Raw genomic sequence first — 18932 nt, 5'->3', positions numbered from 1 at the left:
GCACAGGCCTTTTTTTCCTCCTCCACAAACTCTTGCCAGCCAGCTCCACTTTCATGTGCTGTTTTCTTTTATTTTCTTTCAGGACCTCAGCTTTCAATCGCGGACAGCGCAAATTTGACCTTCAACTGACCTCGAGTTTCAAAAGCAAAGCAAAGGCACAAACTGGCCCCCTGGTAGAGTGGACACCTTAGTCGCGCTTTAAGCTGGGAAACCAATGGAGCAGCAGCTTCGAGAGCAGAGGGAAGGAGCGTAACTGCCCCCTTGGAACAGTGGACACCTCAGTCGTGCTTTAAGCTACCTGGCAGTAGAGACAGATGTGCGCTGTCAATTAGCCGTTGGCATTCATTGTGTTCATTGGCGTTCTAGACTCTGATGATTTTGAGGAGAGGAAGGGGGCATAACTGGCTCAGTGGACGCCTTGAGGCACACGTGGGGTTGGGAGACAGAGAGAGATGAGGGCTGCATTGTCCCTGACAACGTTGTGGCAGACACTGCTGCACTGAAGGCATAAGTTCATTGGCGTTCTAGACTCTGATGATTTTGAGGAGAGGAAGGGGGCATAACTGGGTCAGTGGACGCCTTGAGGCACACGTGGGGTGGGGAGAGAGAGAGAGATGAGGGCTGCATTGTCCCTGACAACTTTGTGGCAGACACTGCTGCACTGAAGGCATAAGTACATTGGCGTTCTAGACTCTGATGATTTTGAGGAGAGGAAGGGGGCATAACTGGGTCAGTGGACGCCTTGAGGCACACGTGGGGTGGGGAGAGAGAGAGAGATGAGGGCTGCATTGTCCCTGACAACTTTGTGGCAGACACTGCTGCACTGAAGGCATAAGTACATTGGCGTTCTAGACTCGGATGATTTTGAGGGGAGGAAGGGGGCATAACTGGGTCAGTGGACGCCTTGAGGCACACGTGGGGTGGGGAGAGAGAGAGAGATGAGGGCTGCATTGTCCCTGACAACGTTGTGGCAGACACTGCTGCACTGAAGGCATAAGTTCATTGGCGTTCTAGACTCGGATGATTTTGAGGGGAGGAAGGGGGCATAACTGGCTCAGTGGACGCCTTGAGGCACACGTGGGGTGGGGAGAGAGAGAGAGATGAGGGCTGCATTGTCCCTGACAACGTTGTGGCAGACACTGCTGCACTGAAGGCATAAGTACATTGGCGTTCTAGACTCTGATGATTTTGAGGGGAGGAAGGGGGCATAACTGGGTCAGTGGACGCCTTGAGGCACACGTGGGGTGGGGAGACAGAGAGAGATGAGGGCTGCATTGTCCCTGACAACTTTGTGGCAGACACTGCTGCACTGAAGGCATAAGTACATTGGCGTTCTAGACTCTGATGATTTTGAGGAGAGGAAGGGGGCATAACTGGGTCAGTGGACGCCTTGAGGCACACGTGGGGTGGGGAGACAGAGAGAGATGAGGGCTGCATTGTCCCTGACAACTTTGTGGCAGACACTGCTGCACTGAAGGCATAAGTACATTGGCGTTCTAGACTCTGATGATTTTGAGGGGAGGAAGGGGGCATAACTGGGTCAGTGGACGCCTTGAGGCACACGTGGGGTGGGGAGACAGAGAGAGATGAGGGCTGCATTGTCCCTGACAACTTTGTGGCAGACACTGCTGCACTGAAGGCATAAGTACATTGGCGTTCTAGACTCTGATGATTTTGAGGGGAGGAAGGGGGCATAACTGGGTCAGTGGACGCCTTGAGGCACACGTGGGGTGGGGAGACAGAGAGAGATGAGGGCTGCATTGTCCCTGACAACTTTGTGGCAGACACTGCTGCACTGAAGGCATAAGTACATTGGCGTTCTAGACTCTGATGATTTTGAGGAGAGGAAGGGGGCATAACTGGCTCAGTGGACGCCTTGAGGCACACGTGGGGTGGGGAGACAGAGAGAGATGAGGGCTGCATTGTCCCTGACAACTTTGTGGCAGACACTGCTGCACTGAAGGCATAAGTACATTGGCGTTCTAGACTCTGATGATTTTGAGGAGAGGAAGGGGGCATAACTGGGTCAGTGGACGCCTTGAGGCACACGTGGGGTGGGGAGAGAGAGAGAGATGAGGGCTGCATTGTCCCTGACAACTTTGTGGCAGACACTGCTGCACTGAAGGCATAAGTTCATTGGCGTTCTAGACTCGGATGATTTTGAGGGGAGGAAGGGGGCATAACTGGCTCAGTGGACGCCTTGAGGCACACGTGGGGTGGGGAGAGAGAGAGAGATGAGGGCTGCATTGTCCCTGACAACGTTGTGGCAGACACTGCTGCACTGAAGGCATAAGTTCATTGGCGTTCTAGACTCTGATGATTTTGAGGGGAGGAAGGGGGCATAACTGGCTCAGTGGACGCCTTGAGGCACACGTGGGGTGGGGAGAGAGAGAGAGATGAGGGCTGCATTGTCCCTGACAACGTTGTGGCAGACACTGCTGCACTGAAGGCATAAGTTCATTGGCGTTCTAGACTCGGATGATTTTGAGGGGAGGAAGGGGGCATAACTGGCTCAGTGGACGCCTTGAGGCACACGTGGGGTGGGGAGAGAGAGAGAGATGAGGGCTGCATTGTCCCTGACAACTTTGTGGCAGACACTGCTGCACTGAAGGCATAAGTTCATTGGCGTTCTAGACTCTGATGATTTTGAGGAGAGGAAGGGGGCATAACTGGGTCAGTGGACGCCTTGAGGCACACGTGGGGTGGGGAGAGAGAGAGAGATGAGGGCTGCATTGTCCCTGACAACTTTGTGGCAGACACTGCTGCACTGAAGGCATAAGTTCATTGGCGTTCTAGACTCGGATGATTTTGAGGGGAGGAAGGGGGCATAACTGGCTCAGTGGACGCCTTGAGGCACACGTGGGGTTGGGAGACAGAGAGAGATGAGGGCTGCATTGTCCCTGACAACGTTGTGGCAGACACTGCTGCACTGAAGGCATAAGTTCATTGGCGTTCTAGACTCTGATGATTTTGAGGAGAGGAAGGGGGCATAACTGGGTCAGTGGACGCCTTGAGGCACACGTGGGGTTGGGAGACAGAGAGAGATGAGGGCTGCATTGTCCCTGACAACGTTGTGGCAGACACTGCTGCACTGAAGGCATAAGTTCATTGGCGTTCTAGACTCTGATGATTTTGAGGAGAGGAAGGGGGCATAACTGGCTCAGTGGACGCCTTGAGGCACACGTGGGGTTGGGAGACAGAGAGAGATGAGGGCTGCATTGTCCCTGACAACGTTGTGGCAGACACTGCTGCACTGAAGGCATAAGTTCATTGGCGTTCTAGACTCTGATGATTTTGAGGAGAGGAAGGGGGCATAACTGGCTCAGTGGACGCCTTGAGGCACACGTGGGGTTGGGAGACAGAGAGAGATGAGGGCTGCATTGTCCCTGACAACGTTGTGGCAGACACTGCTGCACTGAAGGCATAAGTTCATTGGCGTTCTAGACTCTGATGATTTTGAGGGGAGGAAGGGGGCATAACTGGCTCAGTGGACGCCTTGAGGCACACGTGGGGTTGGGAGACAGAGAGAGATGAGGGCTGCATTGTCCCTGACAACGTTGTGGCAGACACTGCTGCACTGAAGGCATAAGTTCATTGGCGTTCTAGACTCTGATGATTTTGAGGAGAGGAAGGGGGCATAACTGGCTCAGTGGACGCCTTGAGGCACACGTGGGGTTGGGAGACAGAGAGAGATGAGGGCTGCATTGTCCCTGACAACGTTGTGGCAGACACTGCTGCACTGAAGGCATAAGTTCATTGGCGTTCTAGACTCTGATGATTTTGAGGAGAGGAAGGGGGCATAACTGGCTCAGTGGACGCCTTGAGGCACACGTGGGGTTGGGAGACAGAGAGAGATGAGGGCTGCATTGTCCCTGACAACGTTGTGGCAGACACTGCTGCACTGAAGGCATAAGTTCATTGGCGTTCTAGACTCTGATGATTTTGAGGGGAGGAAGGGGGCATAACTGGCTCAGTGGACGCCTTGAGGCACACGTGGGGTTGGGAGACAGAGAGAGATGAGGGCTGCATTGTCCCTGACAACGTTGTGGCAGACACTGCTGCACTGAAGGCATAAGTTCATTGGCGTTCTAGACTCTGATGATTTTGAGGAGAGGAAGGGGGCATAACTGGCTCAGTGGACGCCTTGAGGCACACGTGGGGTTGGGAGACAGAGAGAGATGAGGGCTGCATTGTCCCTGACAACGTTGTGGCAGACACTGCTGCACTGAAGGCATAAGTTCATTGGCGTTCTAGACTCTGACGATTTTGAGGAGAGGAAGGGGGCATAACTGGCTCAGTGGACGCCTTGAGGCACACGTGGGGTTGGGAGACAGAGAGAGATGAGGGCTGCATTGTCCCTGACAACGTTGTGGCAGACACTGCTGCACTGAAGGCATAAGTTCATTGGCGTTCTAGACTCTGATGATTTTGAGGAGAGGAAGGGGGCATAACTGGGTCAGTGGACGCCTTGAGGCACACGTGGGGTTGGGAGACAGAGAGAGATGAGGGCTGCATTGTCCCTGACAACGTTGTGGCAGACACTGCTGCACTGAAGGCATAAGTTCATTGGCGTTCTAGACTGTGATGATTTTGAGGAGAGGAAGGGGGCATAACTGGGTCAGTGGACGCCTTGAGGCACACGTGGGGTTGGGAGACAGAGAGAGATGAGGGCTGCATTGTCCCTGACAACGTTGTGGCAGACACTGCTGCACTGAAGGCATAAGTTCATTGGCGTTCTAGACTCTGATGATTTTGAGGAGAGGAAGGGGGCATAACTGGGTCAGTGGACGCCTTGAGGCACACGTTTGGTTGGGAGACAGAGAGAGATGAGGGCTGCATTGTCCCTGACAACGTTGTGGCAGACACTGCTGCACTGAAGGCATAAGTTCATTGGCGTTCTAGACTCTGATGATTTTAAGGAGAGGAAGGGGGCATAACTGGGTCAGTGGACGCCTTGAGGCACACGTGGGGTTGGGAGACAGAGAGAGATGAGGGCTGCATTGTCCCTGACAACGTTGTGGCAGACACTGCTGCACTGAAGGCATAAGTTCATTGGCGTTCTAGACTCTGATGATTTTGAGGAGAGGAAGGGGGCATAACTGGGTCAGTGGACGCCTTGAGGCACACGTGGGGTTGGGAGACAGAGAGAGATGAGGGCTGCATTGTCCCTGACAACGTTGTGGCAGACACTGCTGCACTGAAGGCATAAGTTCATTGGCGTTCTAGACTCTGATGATTTTGAGGAGAGGAAGGGGGCATAACTGGGTCAGTGGACGCCTTGAGGCACACGTTTGGTTGGGAGACAGAGAGAGATGAGGGCTGCATTGTCCCTGACAACGTTGTGGCAGACACTGCTGCACTGAAGGCATAAGTTCATTGGCGTTCTAGACTCTGATGATTTTGAGGAGAGGAAGGGGGCATAACTGGGTCAGTGGACGCCTTGAGGCACACGTGGGGTTGGGAGACAGAGAGAGATGAGGGCTGCATTGTCCCTGACAACGTTGTGGCAGACACTGCTGCACTGAAGGCATAAGTTCATTGGCGTTCTAGACTGTGATGATTTTGAGGAGAGGAAGGGGGCATAACTGGGTCAGTGGACGCCTTGAGGCACACGTGGGGTTGGGAGACAGAGAGAGATGAGGGCTGCATTGTCCCTGACAACGTTGTGGCAGACACTGCTGCACTGAAGGCATAAGTTCATTGGCGTTCTAGACTCTGATGATTTTGAGGAGAGGAAGGGGGCATAACTGGGTCAGTGGACGCCTTGAGGCACACGTGGGGTTGGGAGACAGAGAGAGATGAGGGCTGCATTGTCCCTGACAACGTTGTGGCAGACACTGCTGCACTGAAGGCATAAGTTCATTGGCGTTCTAGACTGTGATGATTTTGAGGAGAGGAAGGGGGCATAACTGGGTCAATGGACGCCTTGAGGCACACGTGGGGTGGGGAGAGAGAGATGAGGGCTGCATTGTCCCTGACAACGTTGTGGCAGACACTGCTGCACTGTAGGCCGCTGCGTTCATTGGTTGGGTGAGCAGCCTTCAACCATTAACTGCCAGGGTGGGAGTGCTGCCCAGCCAGTGTCCGGAATGCACTTGACGTTACAGCCACTTAGGGTGGCCCAATACGCCATAGCTTTCACTGTATAACCAGGTTCAGCAGCAGTTAGCTAATTTTTTCCCAACGATGGGCAATCTCCTTAAGGGTGCGACACTAGCCTTAAGCAATGTCGTTGAAACCGGTGGGGCGGGTTTATATCACTGCTGGAACATCTCTGCCAGATTTCACTGTCTGGCTTCGGAGTTTGCTTGTAGATCGCTGGAAATGAAGTGGGGTGATTTTCAATCTCCATTTTTCTGATTCCCCATTTTTTCAGTAAACTCTGAGCTCAGCAAAACCACCATTCCAATAGCGCTTTCATGATTGTAGCAGGCTTTCTGGCGCGTAATTTTGTGAGGAACACAACTGTGTGCTCAGTTTGTCTATTTTTTCTCTTTTTCGTACTAAAAAAAAAAAAGTTTCAAGAAAGTGGTGCAAAATGAAAAACAAATGCCATTCTTTGTATGGCAGCATTCTTTTGAAATATAGCAAGGACTAAGCTAAGTAACCCCACAGTTGTGTGCTGTGGACACTCCTAAGGCAACATAGCACAAGAAATTGAAAAATTACCCTCCTTTTTCTAACGATAGTTTTCCTAAGCAGGCACAGTCATCCTTGTGACAAAAGTTGCATGACACGCTTCATACCCATTCTCGAATAATGAAGTTTGGCAGAGGTGGTCCCAGGAGCGATGTAAACTAGCCCCACAAGTGAAATCGAGCAAGTGGTTCAAAAGGTCACTGTTTAGGGTAGTGTCCCCCCCCTTAATGGGGATGCGGGGATGGAACTGCAAAAATATCGAAAAAGTAGGATTTTAGAAAACACCAGATTTTGCATCTGAAAGGTGTTTTTAATTATATCCCGAAAACAGCCTAGATGGGACTTGAAAAAATGTTTTGTAACCGTAGATGAAGAAATTGCCATGAAAATGCCAGTTTTAAGTGAAAGCCTAGCGCCTGAATAACCGTGAACAGGAGGAGCGGAGCCATGTAAGTAGCAGCTCCGTCTGGTCATGATAGGAAAGGGGCATGCGTTGTTGTGAAGCTATAGGCTGTCGATGTTCATTGGCAACGTGATGGAAAGGAAGGTTAGCACTGGCAACACTGCCGGCCGCAGGAGGACTTGCATAGCCAGGGCTAGCTGAGCTGAGCCCTGCTTGCATATCATGACCGTTTGTTGTGTTGTGTTCCTTATTAAATTCTTTTTGCGTTCTTGTATTTCGCAATTGCTTCCCCATTTTTTTCACTCTCTCACTAACTTTACATCACGATGTCAGCAATGAATGAAATGCGAACGAGAAAACTGAGGGGACACCGTAACATCAGCTCCTGGAGTGGAAATGCTAGCGAGGTTGATTCTGGAGAAGAGTCGTCCCTAGGCTGAAATATTCTTATTTTGGGTTTCATTCCTTGCTGGTAGTGCATTCTATCTGGAAAAAAAAAGAACGCTGCTAAAAATATTTGGAGAATGACACTGCCATGTTTTGTTGTCATGCCAGGCTTTCTGGTAGTTTGGTACAGCAGTGAATGTATAAAATTTTATGATGCCAAAACTACTCGAGACATGTGGGTCTTGAAATGAACATTTTTAGTATTAAAGATATCGTAACGAAATTAGGTGTGCATATGCGTTTCTTCTTCCCGTTTTCAGTACTACATCTCAATTAGTTCCCATGATATAGGAAAATAACTGAAGCCTAAATTCTTATGGGTAGTTAAGACACTTTTTCTTTCTACATTTTTGTGATTTTGGAGGAGCTCGGCCTAAAGCAAGCAGTGGAATTCCAAAAACATTTGACAGTATAGTGAGTAGTAATACCAGGTAGTTTCAGAGGACAGCCATGGGCAGTGCCACTTGCCTTCTCCTTGCCAGGATGCCCTGGAGTGGGCCGTCAGGTGTGGCCTGTGGGGCCATGCCCTTTCCCTGGCCTCCAAGATGGACGCCCGCACGTATGCAGGCATCATGACTCGCTTCACCAGTGCGCTGGCCATCAACGACCCCCTGCAGACTCTGTACCAGCACCTGTCGGGCCGCCAGCCGGCTGCCGTCACCGTGAGTAGTGGCCTCGAGTGTGGTTGTACTAGTGGGTGTGGGGCCCTTGAGAGAAGCCGCCTAGCAGGGACTCTGTGACCAAGCCGAGGCTACAGTGAAACCTCGTTATAGCGAACAAGTAAAAAATCGTAAGATAGTTTGCTATGGCCGAAATTCGTAATATAAAATTTCATCCGAAACGCACGCAATGAAGGCGCAATTTAGTCATTGAAAGGACAGCATTTCTGGCGATCCTTACAAGAGAAGTGGATAGATGTTTTCTCAGGTTTTGGTGGCGTTTCGAGGACCCTTGCGGCTATTCCGAAGACCACAAAAAACCGAGCGCCAGTTAGGTTGGCTCCCTCGCACAGCACCGCAAGCGCAGGTTAGGCGCCGGCTTCTGTGGCTTCTCCGCATCGCAGCCGTGTCGCGTGGAAAGCGGTACGTCAGAGCGAAAGCTGCCGCCATTTTCACCACCTGCGCGACATCCGACATGAGCGCAGGATTGTTACTGCATGCTTAAAACCACCAGTGCTGCTTCCATGGCGCTCTCGACGGATGCCAGAGGCGTGAACGTGCGTTGACTGCCGGACTGCAACCCTACACGCCGCTGTTGGCGAGTGCGAGATGAAAATGCAAACCTTGTTGCAAACGCGTGCCGCATCACCACTAGCCACTTGTGCAGTGCAGCGAAGCCTGCCGCCTGCCGTTCGAACGGGCACAGTTTGGCGCTGGGTAGTTCGGTATACCCGTTTCATGGCCAACCGCGTTCGATATATATACAGTAGAAATTGCATGAATTAGTCAAAAATATTTACGAAGAGTTCAATATAGCCGATAATTCGTAATATCCGTGTTCGTTATATCGAGGTTTGACTGTATAATGCCCTTTCCAGTTAAAACTCCTCCTTGTTGGAGAATATAACCAACCCTTATATATAGCTCATTGATTACGAGAAAGCATTCGACTCGGTGGAAACCTCAGCTGTCATGCAGGCATTGCGGAATCAGGGTGTGGAAGAGTGTTATGTGAAAATACTGAAAGATATCTAACAATTGCACAGCTACTATAGTTCTCCATAAAGTCAGCAATAAAATTCCAATACGGAAAGGTGTCAGGCAGGGAGACACGATCTCGCCAATGCTCTTCACTGCCTGCTTACTGGAGGTATTCCGGGGTCTGGAATGGGAACAGTTGGGGATAAGAGGTAATGGAGAATACCTGTGTAATTTGCATTTGCTGATGACATTGCCTTGCTAAGCCACCCAGGACAAGAACTGCAAAGCATGATCAATGAGTTAGACAGGCAGAGCAGAACGGTGGGCCTCAAAATTAACATGCAGAAAACCAAGTAATGTTCAACAGCCTGCAAAGGAACAGCAGTTCGCAATTGATAGCGAGATGCTGGAAGTAGTAAGAGAATATGTCTACTTTAGGCAGGTAGTGACAGCTGATCTGGATCATAAGAGGGAAATAACTAGAAGAATAACAATGGGGTGGAGTGCATACGGCAGGTTCTCTCAGATCATGAGTGGCAGTCTACCAGTATCCCTCAAGAGAAAAGTATACAACAGCTGTATCCTACCGGTGCTCACCTATTGGGCAGAAACGTGGAGGCTAACAAAGAGGGTTCAGCTTAAGGACAACGCAGCGAGCTGTGGAAAGGAAAATAATAGGTGTAACGTTAAGTGATCGGAAGAGGGCAGAGTGGGTGAGGGATCAAACGCGGGTTAATGACATCCTAGTTGAAATCAAGAGGAAGAAATGGGCTTGGGCAGGGCATGTAATGCGAAGGCAAGATAACCGCTGGTGCTTAAGGGTAACTGAGTGGATTCCAAGAGAAGGCAAGCGTAGCAGGGGACGGCAGAAAATTAGGTGGGCGGATGAGATTAAGAAGTTTGCGGGAGTATGGTGGCCGCAACAGGCGAAGGACAGGGTTCATTGGAGAGACATGGGAGAGGCCTTTGCCCTGCAATGGGCGTAGTCAGACTGATGATGATGATGTTGGTTAAGTCAGCTCCTGTGGGTCAGGAAGCGGTGGGGCTGAGTGAAATAAAGATTCTTTCTTGAGGACATTTGTCAGCTTTATTGAGAGCCCCTTTCAGACCACAGTCGGCTTGTTGGTAACCGAGGGCCAACAGGGCAAGATGCATGGTGGCTGCAGTTTGCTCAGTTACGTAACAGGAAGGCACTGAATGAAACCATGACTCCTATACCTCCCGTTCGCCTCCTTCATAGTGGGCATTGGATGCAATAATAGCGTATTAATTTCCATGCCAACCGAAACACTAGGCATGGCATCTGCTTCAGCCTAGGGAGGATGCTATGTTGCCGTATCTTTGCTATTGGGGCGTAATAAAATTGGCCACACTGCTGCTCAGCAATGGCAACCTGTGTAGGGAGAACATATTTTGCATGTTTTTATGACCACATCATAATTTCTTTTAAAAAACAAAACACTACAATGTGATCACACAGCAAAAAAAAAGGTGAACATAAATTATGACAAGGCATTGCAAAAGGGCGAAAACATACAATGCAAGTAAGGACACAAAGGGTGCACATAATAGGGTGCAACAAGTGCAGCTGTGGTACTTAAAAACGCACGTTAACTGTGGCCAATGACGAATATGGTGCAAGAGTAGATTCCTGAATTCACTTGCACAGTTCCTACACTCTCTGACAGCCCATTTCATTGCGGCAAGAAGGGTTTACGTGCAAGTGCTGCAAACACACCATGTTCTGTTGGGTGCAAGTAGGAGCGTGTTGTGAGAGAAATTGTAATGTAGTTTGTGCGTCAGTATGTTGAGCAATGATTTTATTCGTGAAGCACTGGTGCTGCAGATGTTACATGATGTTATAAATCGGCCTGCTGGATTTTGAACTGATTTTGATGCGTCTATAAGATTAGTCTGGTGCAGGTTCCAAATGGTTGAGGCATATTCCAGTTTTGTGAGAATGAACGTTTCGTGGGTGAGTTTGCGGATAGGAGGAGAGGACACGGCTAACAATCTTCTCAGTCGGTTGAGTGGTTTTGAGCTTTCAGCTACTATGTTAAGACATGCTCAGAACATGAAAGTTTGCTAGTTATTGTTATTCCTAGGTACCGGAACGACTCTGCTTGTGTTAGGGCTATGGAATGGGGGGTTTTAATAAGGAGATAAATACGTTCTCCCTTTTTAACCACGGCTGACACACTTCAATACCGCGCGGACCCCACCCCGTGGTCGCGTACGCTACCAAGCACACGCCGACCACGGCGGGCCTTGCTCTGAGGGAACAAAGGAACGACTCAATGGCTGACACAAACAAGGCATTTATTGCTACAACAACAACGCCAGCTAGCAACAAAATACGCTGAGGAATCTAGGACGTCTGACTCACCAGCACGGTTACGAGCGAATGTTCGCCCACGCTAGGGCAGAGGAAAACTCCGAGGCCGGACAGGACGGGCTAGCGGGTGCATGTTCTGACCACGAGGCAGGCACCCGCCGGCGAAGAGCGGAGCGGTGCGCGTGAACGTCCGCGTACTTCCCCGGCCCCAAGCAGAAGAGGCCAGCCTCTACCCCCCTCATGCACAGCAAACACGCCATCCGGGGCGCTGGTGTCGCTGCGACGCCAGCGCCCTCCCCTGTTAGTTAAAGTAACACAACTGAGGAGGGTGCATTGCGGGGAAGCTAACCACCGGGGACGAGTTGAGGGTGCACTGCGGGGAAGCGAACCACAGGGGACGAGTACTGCTCGTCCCCATAGGAGAGAATAGCGATAATTTAGGTTATTACATTTGCGGGACACTGTCATTGATTTGCGGGGGGGAAATCTGACTGTGCAGCCTGCTCGTGGCCCCCCCCGCCACCGAACACGGGCCGGTGTAGTTTCGGCTACTAGGCTTTGTTTCGGTGCAATGCCAGCAGTGGGGATGGGATGGCCGGGACCCATCCTCTGGGGATGCAAACCCCCAATGGGAGTGGCAGCGACTCCCAGACGACTGTGAGGGCCAGTCGTGCACGTGAGGTCCGATGCCTGGGCGGAGGCAGGCCTGGGTTTATACTCAGGTTGGACCCACGAAATCCGGCCCGGAAGGCATGTCAAAACGCCAAAAGGTTTTCGAATACATGCTACCTTCCTCCCTCTGCGCGCGGGGGCGTGCAAGTCTGGCTACCGACGCGTCGGTTTCTGGTTACGGAGAAACCAGGTCCGCGCGGGGGTTCATGGTGGCCAGGCTCTGAGGACCGCCGCCCCGGGGAAGCGGCCTTACGGCCGGCCGCAGGCTTAACCGCCTGCGGGATGCCGGGGGATGAGGGCTTAGTACTGCCTCGTAAGAGTCTGGCGAAAACCGAAGATGTGCGGAGTACCGGTGGAGTAGGCCCGGGTCATCTCATCCTAAGCCACGTTCTTGGTTAGTGGCCCGGTCGCCCAGCCTTGAACACTCTCTCCTCAGTAGGAGAAGAGTAAGCTAGGAGAGGAAATAAGTGCATGGATGGTTGGAGGAAGCACAGATGGTCTCCCCGGAGTCTGACCGGTTCTGAGGCCGCGAGGCCGTTGACGAACTGGGCGTCCACTGGCCGGGACTATCACACATACTTCCGGTGTCCGAAAAACCGCGAAAAACCTTCGACGGCTAGTAGCCGGCAGGTGGGAAAAGCCTTCTAGTGAGCGATGAGGAGCCCCAGGTAGCTACTGACCCCGTGTTAGGTTCTCCTGTCTCCGACGGTCGGAGCCCGTTGCGTATGGTGGGTGGTCGGGCATCCCGTGAGTGGGGCCGCACCATTGGGCAATCTCGATGCTCTCCCTGCCCTGGCCAGGCAGGCCAGTAATGGAGTCGAGATCATTGAAGGATCAGAGCAAAAACCTCGCTGTCCCCATTCCCTTCCCATGTCCCATTTCCCTTTCCGCTACTTCCCAGGGGAGGTCAGGGGAGCCTCCCCGGGCCCGCTCTCTCGGCTGTGGGTCGCTAATGTAGCATTTTCCCTAATATTTTATTTTTCCACCCACGGGTGGTCAAATTACAACTTGCCTACGGGCCTCCTCTTTTATTTTTCAATTGGGTTAAGCCTGTTGTGTGTAAACGGTGCAGGCAGGGGCCTATTATTTTTATTTCCTTTTCGGTTGCCCCAACCTATTCAATGTCATTGATTTGCATTTGGAAACATTTGACGTCATCAACCTGATAGATGCACCATGTTTCGTTGAGATCATTTTGGAGGTGGGTTTGATCGCTTCTAGATGATATGTGTCGACACAAAATGCAGCAAGGTATGATGCTGGGCGAGTTGGTAGAGCATTCTTTGAAACACAGCGCTGGCAGACAACGAACGCGAATGAAGGCACACAGAAGAGACACAGTGCGCTTTTCAACCAAGCAAGAAGACTACTTAATTCTGGGTATCCCGCCTTACTCCTGTCTTCGGTAGCGGAAAATATGCTAAGTATCGGGCAAAGAGATAGCCAGTCCGCAAGAGATGTTAAAGGGCAACTGAAGAGTTTTTAGAATTCGATGGTTTTAGCCGAGCCGGATGCTTGAAACTTGCAGGTAAAGCAATCGAAATCTTTTTGCGCTAGGATTTGAAATGGTGATGTAATCGCCGACTAAAGGGGCATCGGCGTTCAGGCTTCCCTGCAGTGCATAGTGACAGGCAGAGGCCCCAGTGGCGACGTCATGTACGGCGGCGCTGAGTTTCCAGCGAAGAAGCGGTTGTTTCAAGGATGGAAAAGAATGCCGTCGAAGGTGAAGCTCATGAAGCATCGTTTGGCGGCATCGGAAGACGCATGGCAGCATGTAGACGAAGGCAGTGGACATCTGAAATGTAGTCAGTTATGACGTCACCACGAGTTTCCCCGCACTTCTCCAACGCAGTGAGGAGAAGCCTGAAAATCGTCGTGGTTTTAATCGGTGATTGCGTCGCCATTTTAAGTGCTAGCGCGAAACTACTTTGCACGCATTACCAAGAAGCTTCATAGATTCGAATTCTCGAATAACCATTTCACCCTCCCTTTAAGGTTCGCAGCAACAAGTTGGCTGTGATTCCCTACATCCACCAGGTTTCCCACAATCTTACAAAATTGGGGAGAAAGCTGGTGTTGAAGTTATTTTCTCGGCCCAATCTTTGCCGGCAGGCTCTGGGGAAGAAACGGTTCCAGAATGCACTGTCACGTGCTCTTCTAGCGTCGTTCTTGATGGAACAGCGCAAAACATCGGGACAAGAGACAAGCGCTGTCCATGAGCACGGACCATGTCGTTTTGCATCCGGAAAAAGTTTTTACCACCAGATGTGCTGGCGCTCTTTGGAGGGCATGCTCCTTCTGAGAGCCATGGCCAAAGATGCCTGAAGATTCTTAAATCAGAGTGGAACCATCAAGCCCAACTCTACAGGGACTGCCTTCGCCTGCGTCTATCCACTGACTGGCGACAATGGCGGGATTGGTCCCGCGTTATAGACAGGACGAGCGAGTTCATGTGGCGCTCCATTTTGTCAAGGCTGCGCGCTGACTACAATGAAAGGAGAAGAGGCATGACCGAACAACAGCGCTTGTCTCTTGTCCCGATGTTTTGCGCTGTTCCATCAAGAATGAATAACCAACATGCCCAAGCTGCTGTCCTAGCGTCGTGTATTCCATTCCTTTACCTTGCACAAATCCAACGCTAATGACAAAAAATCGGCCAATCTGGCTGTTCATTGTCGCGATTGCAGCCCTTGCCCCCGCTGCTCTCTGACTTTTGGCAAAACACCTAACAAAGCATAAAAACCGACTGACCCGAGAGGTAATTGAAGCCGCTGCTATTAACAGGCAAAAAGACGTGTGTGTTAGGACACCGTCAGTTGCCTTCTCAGAAAAAGAGCTTTGCTTCGTATCTGCCTGAATCGATTCTGCGCTTTGTTTGGTTCTTGCCTGCGACTTATAGAGCACTTTTATCCTCGTTCTTGCGCTCAAATTCTTTGTTGGTACATTTCTTATCCCATTTGTACCTTTAGCCTTCTGGTCCTCAGACTCCATTGCCTTATTTTTTTTTCATAACTGTGTTCTGCTAGTGGCCACGCACCTAAGCGTCTTCGTTTTGTTTTTCCTGTGTGTTTTTGCGTTTTGCTCCCACAGGCTTTTTCTGTTTTTATACTTTTTTAGCCTTTTTAGCTCTTCGTCATGTTAAGGTGTGTCCATGGCACCTCAGGTTTTTTATTCTTTTAAACTTTTTAAGAGCACAGACCTTTGGGCTAGTTGGTTCATGGCAGACAAGCGCATAAAAACACGCACGGAGAAAAACCTTTCCCCTTGTCATGGTTTTCGGTGGCTTGTTGATTGTGCTCAGCTTTCGCCACATTGTTGGTTTTAATGTTTTTATGGTTTTTCTCTTTCATCGTCATCTTTTTAGCCGTGTTGTTCGTTGGCACTCTTTGGTATCTTTTTAGACTTGTTTTAGATACGCGTCACGTTGTTAATTTGTGTTTTTCGTTTGTATGCCCCATGTCTCCCGGTTTTCCCACCCCTGTGGGTGAATATTAGAATAATGCCTGCCATCTTCGGGCCACGGTTTCTTTCCTCTTTCCCTGTATTAGGCGTCTGGTGGTCAGCGCAGTGTGTCCGTCTTCTTTCTTGTCTGTGTTTCACAAGAAACAAAATGCAATGCAGGGATGGCCGTTGGTAAATGCTAAAGGAAGAAGGGGGCCAAAAATATGCGAGTTGCTGCAGAATCAATGTGTTGTGAATGGTCCAAGATACAATGAGTGGGTCAGGACAGAGGCTCGAAAATTTGGCCATGGTGGGAAACACAATCAAACCTTCGGAAAAGTCGAAGGGGAGATCTGTTGTGAGTTCGAATAGCTGGGTTTCACATGAAAGGCCTTGATGGAAACCATGTTGGTTCGAAATGAAGGTGCGATGCAATTGGAAAGGAGTTCGCAGGAGGTGCACGTCAAGGAAATAGAGCAGTAATTCGAAGGGTCAGAACGGCTGCTAGCTTTGTGGACAAGGATATCGGTGCTGACTTTCCAGTCATTAGGAATTGGTGCTGTGGCGATAGATTGGGTGAAAATGATCTGTAAAATATGACTGGAAATCAGTTTGGTGCCTTTTAATACTTTTTGGGATTTATTGTCAGGACTGCTATAAACCTTAAGGGTGTCTATTAATTTGGCTATGCCTTCAGGCGTGATTGCGACCGGTTGCATTTGAGAAAAATTATAACTGGGCTGGAAGGAGACATTGGAAGCGGGCCCGTGAGTAAATACTGGAGATTTCATGACTTGAGCGCATTCGTTACCTGGTAGTTGCGAGTCATCAGGGTTGATCAGGGAAATGTGTGGTGAATTGCGTTTCGAGGTTAATAATCTCCAATATTATTTATTTATTTGTTTATTCAGATACCTCACGGGCTCCGGCTGGAGTATTATGTGAAGGGGGTTGCATAAGTGGGGTGCAAGTAGAAGAAGCAAAAAATAGAGCTAAATTGAGAAAACACACTTCAGAACAGAATGCTGCTTATTTTTTGAAAGTAACATAATCTGAGATGTGAAGTCAGGAAGACTATTCCAATAAATGATTGCACGGGGCAGGGCTGATGAGTTGAATGCAGTGGTCCTTCCCGAAAGGTGCTTTTAAAACAGGTAATTATGCAATCGGTGAGATGTGCTGGCCGGTTTTGTAAGAGGTAGTGTGAAGGAATGATGGTTGTAAACTAATTTATGGAAAAGGCAGATAAGTGCTATTGTTCTGCGAGATTCTAAGGATGGAAGGGATAACGACACCTTAATGTTAGTTATGCTGGAATGTCGGCAATACATGCAAACCTCGTTATCATGAAGTTTCATTTTGCATTGACATTCATTCGTTATATCCAATATTCGTTATAGAAGTATGCACTCAAATTTCTGCAGAAAAGATCTGTTAATAAACCCAAGTAAAGGGCACCTCAAGGTGGAAAGCAGAGGGTTGAAAAAAATGCACTGTTTTTGAATGTAATGCGTGGTATAAGTGTGTGAAACCTGGCCTTGCATTTCGTGCTGGAAAAGCAAAAGTGAACTCACAAATTGGGATGCTGGCCAGGTGCAAAAACTGATTTATTTTAAGAAATGACGTTTGGCGGCACTTCGGCGGTTAAATTTCTTGGCGAAATGAACACAGTGCAGCGCTTTCCCGATTTGGCCACAGGCAGGTTCTGCCCCCTCCACTTCCTCCTTCTTCACGCTCATCGGCACCCGGCCAGAGATGAATTCCTCGAACGCCAGTTGACACCAGGTCGTCTTGCCAAAATTGCCCGCTTTGCCTTCCAGTTGCACGCTTTCTGCCCACTTCTCTTCTCCAGACAACTTGCATGAAAGTTCACGGTGGCCTAAGACCCTCATTTGAACCAGGCACAGGCAGGTGACGTCCTTGAACCATGCATCCATGCATGATGGTGGTGACAAAGCCTGCAAGGTTTGCAATCTTCTGCCTAAGAAGGGTGGTAGGGTGCTAGGCGCAACACCAAAGCAATGTCTCTTTTCCTTGCGCCCACTGTCAACCGGCGTTTCAGGCGAATACGTTTCGACGTGTCGACGGAATGGACTGCAGAGATAGCAGGTCGGAAATTGTGGCAGCAAGGGTGGCAGGGGCGGTGGTTCGATCACATGCTGGGCAGCCGTGGACGCTAGATTCATTCGCTGTCCCTAGATGGAGCAGGGGATTCAAACATATTTTAGGTGTGGCCGATTCAAAAGGTCAGAATTTAGCGTGTTTTGAAATTTTTTTCTACTTGTTTGTGCATTTTGAGCCATGTGAATATAAAAACTGCTTCGTTATAACCGATACAGTGTGAAATTTTGAATTTTTCGTTTCGTTATAATAAACCATGGCAAGAAATAAACCATGGCCAATCAGACTTCTTTTACTTCATTATATCTGATAATTCGCTGTATCCGTGTTTGTTATTACGAGTTTTGACTGTAGTTGCGAGCAATGAAGCGAGCGGCACGATTTTGTACACACTCTAGGGAATTAATTAAACAGTGTTGGTGGGCTGACCAAATGGAAGATGCGTATTCAAGTTGCAGAAGAAGAGTTGGTGGTGATCCATTGTAGAAGAACCAGCGCTTACGAACACGGACAGTCTGTTTCCCTTGTCCTCTGTCCGTGTTCGTAAGCGCTGGTTTCTCTACAATGTATTCAAGTTGACAGGGCGGACAAATGTCTGATATGCCATGTGGAAGAAGGTGCACCTCTGAGGTTGCTGTTTCAATAGCCTAATGCACGACTAGCTTTGGCTGTAATTTTTTCTATGTGGGTTTTCTCTGAGAGGTTAGGTAAAAAGTGGACGCCAAGGTACTTGTATGACGACGCAAGAGTGACTGGACTGTGGTCAGTGAAAAGGTAATTGGACCGTTTACGGCTGAATGTCATTAACTGGCATTTATCAGTGCTATGCCATGATGCACACCAATTATTAAAGCAGTGTAGATCTTCTTGAAGGGCGATGTGGTCACTAACAGAGGGGATTTTGCGATAAATAACGCAATCATCTGCAAACATTCCGAGTGTTGAGGTAATGCCTAATGGTAGGTCATTGATGTAAATCAGAAACAGTAACGGGCCTATTACACTACCTTGCGGTACGCCTGATGTTACATCAATTAAAGGGGATGAATGGTTATCGATAGAAGTGGATTGTTTACAAAATGATAAAAAGTTTCTTATCCAAGAAATTGTTAAAGAATCGAGGCATAAGGATCAGAGTTTTTCTATTATTCATAGTCGAGGAATATACACTTGATTTGAAGACTTTCGTCCATACCGTGAAGCAGCTCATTAGTAAACTCAAGGAGTTGTGTTT

At 49.5% G+C, this 18932-nt stretch overlaps 1 protein-coding gene across 16 annotated transcripts in view; it reads left to right on the top strand.

The window, feature by feature from the left end:
• Positions 1-18932, top strand: part of LOC149326047 (uncharacterized) — a 264379-nt gene that overhangs the window by 142206 nt on the left and 103241 nt on the right. For all 16 annotated transcript variants that reach the window (XR_016286187.1, XR_016286186.1, XR_016286188.1 and 13 more), the window contains one exon: positions 7972-8151. Coding sequence is in view for 13 of the 16 variants with exons in the window: in XM_089562999.1 (XP_089419125.1) it covers positions 7972-8151 (180 nt within the window). In the remaining 3 variants the exon portion in view is untranslated. The remainder of the gene's footprint in view (positions 1-7971; positions 8152-18932) is intronic.

This window comes from Amblyomma mixtum, chromosome 10 (genome assembly GCF_055824585.1).
Source record: "Amblyomma mixtum isolate Tamu chromosome 10, ASM5582458v1, whole genome shotgun sequence".
Classification (NCBI taxonomy): domain Eukaryota; kingdom Metazoa; phylum Arthropoda; class Arachnida; order Ixodida; family Ixodidae; genus Amblyomma; species Amblyomma mixtum.
The sequence above is the reverse complement of the archived record's forward strand: the minus strand, read 5'-3'. Positions and strand labels throughout refer to the sequence as shown.